The sequence below is a fragment of the Tupaia chinensis genome, unplaced genomic scaffold (genome assembly GCF_000334495.1).
Source record: "Tupaia chinensis unplaced genomic scaffold, TupChi_1.0 Scaffold000392_1, whole genome shotgun sequence".
In the NCBI taxonomy this organism is placed as follows: domain Eukaryota; kingdom Metazoa; phylum Chordata; class Mammalia; order Scandentia; family Tupaiidae; genus Tupaia; species Tupaia belangeri.
Window position 1 is genome coordinate 1572165 of NW_006159894.1, and position 7172 is coordinate 1579336.

General features: G+C 39.0%; 1 protein-coding gene across 1 annotated transcript in view; it reads left to right on the forward strand.

Annotated features, from left to right (window-relative positions):
• Positions 1-7172, forward strand: part of ITSN1 (intersectin 1) — a 268969-nt gene that overhangs the window by 83729 nt on the left and 178068 nt on the right. Inside the window, exons 5-6 of the mRNA XM_006153903.3 lie at positions 2372-2464; positions 3970-4033. Of these exons, the coding sequence (XP_006153965.1) occupies positions 2372-2464; positions 3970-4033 (157 nt within the window). The remainder of the gene's footprint in view (positions 1-2371; positions 2465-3969; positions 4034-7172) is intronic.

Here is a 7172-nt window from a genome sequence, read left to right on the forward strand (position 1 = left end):
TTTGGAAATTTTTTTTCTTTTTTTTTTTTTTTTTTTTTTTTGGAGAGGTTTCCACTATAGGGCGCGTGTGCTCGCCAGACAGACAGAGAGAGACATAGAGACAGAAAGCGAGAAATCACCCCCCAGGGGGGATGGTCACGCCGTAATCCATTCTCCTCTCGGGATCTTGGGCACGCACGCACATGCGCCCGGTGTGAGTTTTAAGCCACCGGGTCTGGGACGCGAACCGCGGTCGACTACGTGGGAGTCCAGCGACATAGCCATTACACTAACTGCTGGTTCCCGAAAGTATCTATACTTTTAAAAGCTTTCCATGTATGTATTGTATAGTTACTTTAGTGGGTTTGTTGAGGAGATCTAAGGCCAGCATGAGGAAGACTCAGTAGTGAGGGGACATGTGGTCAGTCTAAGAGCTGACATGAAGGAGAACCTGAATTCCATTCTCTTTGGTTGGCTTTATTTTTTCTTAAATGAGAATACCTATCTTAAAACCAGCTTTAGTGAGGTTTTTTTCCTTCTCCTTTTTATGGTTTAATTTACATATCATAAAATTTACTAGTTTTAACCGTATTCAGTGATTTTTTTTTATAGTAAATTTGCAGAGTTGTACAGCCATAACCACAGTCCAGTGTTTGAGTATTTTTATCACCCCAGATTATCTTGGAATAATAATTGTGCGGTTCATGTTTCATGACTTTTACCTCTGGCATTTAAGGCGCCAAAGAGTACAGTTTGAAGTTTACATTAACTTAATTTTGCTTAAATTACTAACATGTCCTGTCTTTGTCTGTCCTGCTCATTATAATGTTATAGTACATACTTGTAAATGAATTTGCACTCATTCACCTTTTCTCTCTTCCTTCCCCTCTTCTTTCTCTCTTTTTTGCTTTACTCTTAATTTCTTAACTTTTTTATTTTTAAATTTATTTCTAAAAGTCACAGAGACAAAAACCTTAAATTATAAGGATACATGCATGAGCAAAAAACAAAAAACAAAAATTAATCTAGTAAAATTTTAATTAATACAGTTTTCTGGATACAATTAGAATACTACTAGATAAGAATGGCATTTACTGGGACCAGCAGTTGGCACATTGGCTATGTCACTGGACTCCCATGTAGTCGACCATGGTTCAAGTTCTGGACCCGGGGGCTTAAACTCACACCGGGCATGTATGTGGGCATGCCCAAAATCTCTAGAGGAGAATGGAGGAGAAGGGATTGTGGCATGGCCATCTACCCGGGGTGGGGGTGGGGGGTATTATTTCTCGCTTTCTGTCTCTCTGTCTGTCTCTGTCTTTCTGGCGAGTGCATGCATTGTATAGCAAAAAAAAAGATAAACCAAGGGTAGGATAGCCACTTCACTATTCGCATTTTAATCAATGCTAACCAGAAGCTAAAGCAAATAATTTTAGGCTAGAATTTTCAATGAAATTATAGAACTCATCTTGAGTCATATAATGAGTCAAATTAACATATCTTAAACTGATCTGTCCTCATTTAATGGCAGTTGGGGCAAGCGAAACCATGAAGTGCCCTTACAAAGACTAAGCACCATGACAAATTGTGGCTTTTTGCTTTGAGCTACCTTACACTTTATTTTGCATTATATGTATTTTCTTTATTTTTTTAAGAATTGTTTATTTATTTATTTATTCATTCATTTATTTTAATTTGACTAGACACACACACACAGACACACACACCCAGAGAGAGAGAGAGAGAGAGAGAGAGAGAGAGAGAGAAAGTGAGAAAGCAAGCCACCAAGTCTGGAACTCAAGCCATGATTGGCCATGTGGGAGTTTCCAGTACCTTAACCACCATGCCGCCCACCTGTTGGCCCCACCTTGTATGTATTGTCTATTAACACTCACATACAAATTCTTTTAGGTAAAAGTTTTAACATGATACTTTTGGCTTGGAGATCTTAAGCAATTAATATTTCAGTATAATCCCAAACAGATACTTAATTGATAATAATTTTAAAATGTAGGCAGAACTTTTTATTTAAAGTTTTCTGGTGACTGAATACTCAGTAGAACCAAATGCATTAGCTGAAAGTAGCATTCATTTAAAAAAAGAAGGAAAATTTAAAGATGAAATGGATAAAAATAACTATGCAGGCTTTCATACACAGTCTTTCTTAATTTTCATCCTGTAAAAAATGATTATGATATCCTTCAGGCTTTCTATGTGCCCCATTAATTTTCCAACTTTAAATGCATAACTTTCAAGGACAAATTGATGTTAATTTATCAAATCATTTATGATATGCTGATAGACTCTTAAAAAGTCCTAAGGATAATAGTATATGTATGAGCATTTTGTCTTTTCTCACTGATCATTTGGGTGTCTTTACTTTGGATTATAGGCAGCCTGGATATCTGGGCCATAACTGTAGAGGAAAGAGCGAAGCATGATCAGCAGTTCCATAGTTTAAAGCCAATATCTGGATTTATTACTGGTAAGTGGAGTTCAGTGTTTTTACTTTTTTACTTGTCATTGTTGCATATCTGAGGAAAATCTATTATGCAAAGCGGAAGTGGGCACCTGTGACCAAAAGGACAATTTACCTGTTGTGGTATAACCTTAATCCTGCATTTTTACAATTTTTTTTCACGTAATGCATTTAAATATTGGCTGCTATCCTTAGTGCATGTCAAGCCAGTTGTTTTGAGCATATCACTGTGGGGAACTGGTTAAGATCAGACCACATTCTTTAAGTGATACGGAATTAACTTTTAAATCAGTTGCTTACTTCTGATCTTGAATTGGTTTGGGAAATTGTTCAATAAATTAACAGATTCTGAATGTTTAAAAAAAAAAGATTTTGTTTTATTGTTGTCTCCCTAAAGTACCTTTTGTGTGGGCTTTTTTTTTAAAGAGAGTGTTTTTTTGTTTGTTTGTTTGTTTTTTGCTGTAGGGTGTGTGCTCACCAGAGAGACAGAGAGACAAAGCGAGAAATCATCCTCCAGGGGAGATGGCTATGCCACAGTTCCTGCTCCAGTCTCCTCTTAGGATTTTGGGCACACACACATGCACCCAGCGTGAGTTTTAAGCCGCCGGGCCTGGGATTTGAGTCATGGCTGACTACGTGGGAGTCTAGCAGTGTAACCATTATGCTGGTCCCTGTTCTTGGCTTTTTCTATGATCTCTCCTGTTTGATTGTACTTCAGGAATTCACTTGAGAAAAAAATTAGATCCAGATTTCCTGGGAAATTGCTTTTATATGCATTTGTATCATAGTTCCCTTTGTTAATTTTTGTCATTGATATAATTTGCTTCATCGTTATTTATTCTCCATAAATATATTGGAAGTATCCAATATTTGGAGTGTAAGTGTTGATAGTGACAAAGAAGTCATTTATAAACTAGAAGTATAGTTCTTCTAAGGATTCCTGTAGATACACTGAAGCATAATAGGTAGCTTAACATCTCTGTTAACGGCTCCATTAAAGTAGGAATCTATCCAAACAAATGGTAGGTCATTTTTACATGATTTTTTATTTTTTTTGAGAGGTTTTCGCTGTAGGGTGTGTGCATTCGCCAGACAGACAGAGAGAGACATAGAGACAGAAAGCGAGAAATCACCCCCCAGGGGGGATGGTCACACCGCAGTCCCTTCTCCTCCATTCTCCTCTCGGGATCTTGGGCACGCACGCACATGCGCCTGGCGTGAGTTTTAAGCCACCGGGTCCGGGATGTGAACCGCAGTCAACTACATGGGAGTCCAGCGACATAGCCATTATGCTAACTGCTGGTTCCCATTTTTACATGATTTTTAAAAGTAGTCAGTGAAGATGGCTTCATTTTACTCTTGCTTATGGGCTTCCCATTGAACTTTTATCATGTGTTCAATTCAGTATTTATAAGTTACCAGATTCTTTCCCTCTCTTTCTGATAATTTTGTTATAAGATTTCTGTCAGCTGTTGTTTTTTTTCCTGAAACTTTTTCTATTTACTTTACAGGTGATCAAGCTAGAACCTTTTTTTTTCAATCTGGGTTACCTCAGCCTGTTTTAGCACAAATATGGTAAGTTGGAATTTGACATAAACCAAAAGTAAAATACTGTCTAGTTCTAATTGGTCATATGGTTTCATATGGCTAACTTGTATTTCTAGCCTAAAATACTCTTTTGCTTCTTACCAGAGAAGTACACCTGAAAAGTAACTTTCTGATACAGAGCTTAAAAAAAAAAAAAAAAAAAACTAAAAATGGTGGCATCCGAGTGATAGCACTCTGTCAGAAGTTGAATTTGCACTGTGACATCTGAATTTTGATGTTTTCTTACTAATTTGCTTTGTTTCATTTACATCACCCATACTAATTGGAATGTTCCACGCTTCTTGCAATATAATGGAATAAACATTATTTACTGATTGAAGGATAAAAGGTACCAAAAAAAAATGAGAGTTAGTAGAGGTTAAAAGTAACTCAAATTCATTCTATTGTATGAATGCATCATTGATAGTATTGAATTATTTGACTATCACAAACAGGTGTTCAGTCTTTTGACCTATAGTAAGGAAAGAGAGTGAGTTTAAAAAGGATGCAAGGTCCTGTCCCACAGTGCAGTGGTTAGGTGCCATATAGAGGAAGATGGATCCCGCATGGCCAATCAGGGTTTGAATCCTGGCCCTGTCGATTTGAAAAACACACAGGGTCTGGGATTGCATGCCCAGGATCCTGACAGAATGTATAACTGGAGGAAAACGATTGTGATGTGGCCAAGCCCCTATGAGGGACTTTTCTCACCCTTTTGCATTTACTCTTTCTCTTATACATATCCCCTTTAGCATTAAAAAAGGCGGGGGGTGGGGTGGTGGTTAAGGCACTGGATTCCCCACACAGCCAACCATTGTTTGAGTCCCAGACCTGGCAGCTTGAAAAGCACACCAGATGTGCGTGCGTGTGTGTGTGTGTGTGTGTGTGTGTGTGTGTGTTTATTGGCCTGAAATCCTTAGAGAAGAATGAAGAAGAAGGGGTTGTGGGAGTGTACATACCCTATGGCAAAAACCTTTTTAAAAAAAGAAGGAAGAAAGAAAGAAAAAGGTGTGTGGGGGTTGACAGATGTACAGTGTTTCAGATTCTAGATTCATGACTTTGGGAATCCATGCTGAATTCTTTTGTCCTTTATGAAGCTGCATTTTCCCACAGAAGGTGGTTTTTATGGTTCTTATAGTTGTGGTTCTGTTTCCCTGAATGTATTAGTCTGATGTAGGTGACTAGTTATAATAGGCGTAGTACCTGATTTGTAGTCATACAACTGAGTTTGAATCCCAGCTACCATGTCTTTATTTTTTTTTAAGAAGTTTTTTTTGTTTTTTGCTATAGGGCATGTGCGCTCGCCAGAAAGAACGAGAGAGACAGAAAGCAAGAAATCACCCCTTGGAGGGATGGGCACACCACAATCCCTTCTCTCCATTTTCCTCTTGGGATCTTGGGCATGCACACACAAGTGCCCAGCATGAGTTTAAGTCATCGGGTCCAGGACTTGAACCGCGGTCGACTACATGGGAGTTCAGTGACATATCCATTACGCTAACTGCTGGTCCCACTACCATGTCTTTTTGAAGATGGGTTCTCCCTTGGCCAGCTTCATGACCTGGTGGTTAAGGCAGTCAGATCCCTCATGACCAACCCCATGATTTGAATCCTGGATCCAGTGGCTTGAGCAACACACTGGGCACACATGTATGTGTGCCCAAAATCTCAGAAGAAGGGAGAAATGGAAGAGAAGTGATTGTGACATGACCATTCCTCATGGGGAGTGCTTTCTCTTCTCCCTTTGACTCTGTCTCTGGTAAACACATGGACTCTCTGACAAGAAAAGGAAAGAAAAAAAAAAAAATAGGTTCTCCCTATGTCTTGATCCTCCTGCCTTAGCCTACCAAGTAGCTAGGACTCTATGGGGGCACTCCTCTGTCCTGACTTCTGGGTTGTCTGATAATCAATCCCAGGCCTCCCACATGACCACTCCTACTCAGTAGTACTCAGTAGCAGTGCCTACCAGTGCATGCTACCAAGGCTGGGTTACTTTCTAGTTTTATGACTAGGACATATATTTACCCTTAGTTTTCTTCTTCTTTTTTTTTTTTTTTTTTGGTAGAGGATTTTGCAATAGGGCGCATGCACTCGCCAGAGAGACAGGAAGACAGAGAGACAGAAAACAAGAAATCACCTCCCAGGGGGATGGCCACACCACAATCCCTTCTCCTCCATTCTCCACTCAGGATCTTGGGCATGTAAGCACACACGCCTAGCGTGAGTTTTAGCCACCAGGTCTGGGACTCAAACCGTAGTTGATACATAGGAGTTCAGCGACATAGCCATTATGCCAACTGCTGGTTCCTACCCTTAGTTTTCTATACTGGAAAATAGAAAGGCTTATATTTTCATTACAGACTTGTTGAGAGGATTAGCAGAAAAGCTATGTATAAAAGACTTAGTATGGGATGTCAAACATAATGGAACCTCAGAACAAAATCCAAAAAAGGTAACTGTTCTGGTCATTAGACACTGGGTGTTCCATGTAACTAAATTTTTTAGCTAATTACTTATCCCATTAAACAAATAATATTTTTAGCTTTTTATTTGTTTTTCTGTATAGGGTACATGTGGTCACTGGAGAAAGAGAGAGAGAAAAATAGAAAGTGAGAAATCACCTGTCATTGGGGATGGCCATGCCACAGTCTCCTCTTTTCCCTTCTCTTCTTAGGGAATATGGGGCACACACACATGTACCTGGTGTGTTTTTCAAGCTGCTGGGTCCAAGATTCGAATCACGCAGTTGGCCATATGGGATCTAGCTGCCTTAAACTCCAAACTACCTGCTGGCCCAAACAATGTTTTTGGTTTATAATTTTATGGAAATTAATAAGGTTGGCATAGTTCCTCATGTTACTGTAAAGTAGGATCTACAGAGCACAGTCTAAGGTTTTCTTAAATGTCATCATTATGAAAGTATTTACTATGTTCCAAAATAGCAAATCTTCCATGGCAGATATCTATATCTATATCATCTATATCTTTATCTATATCTGTATCTGAATCTGTTTTTGGCTGCAGGGGTATTGAAATTAAATTAAGCCGGATATTCCTGTAGTTTTTGCGGGGGGTATCTGCCTTGTTTTCTTTTTACTGGTTGTCAACATATTGGCTGGGGGGGTCT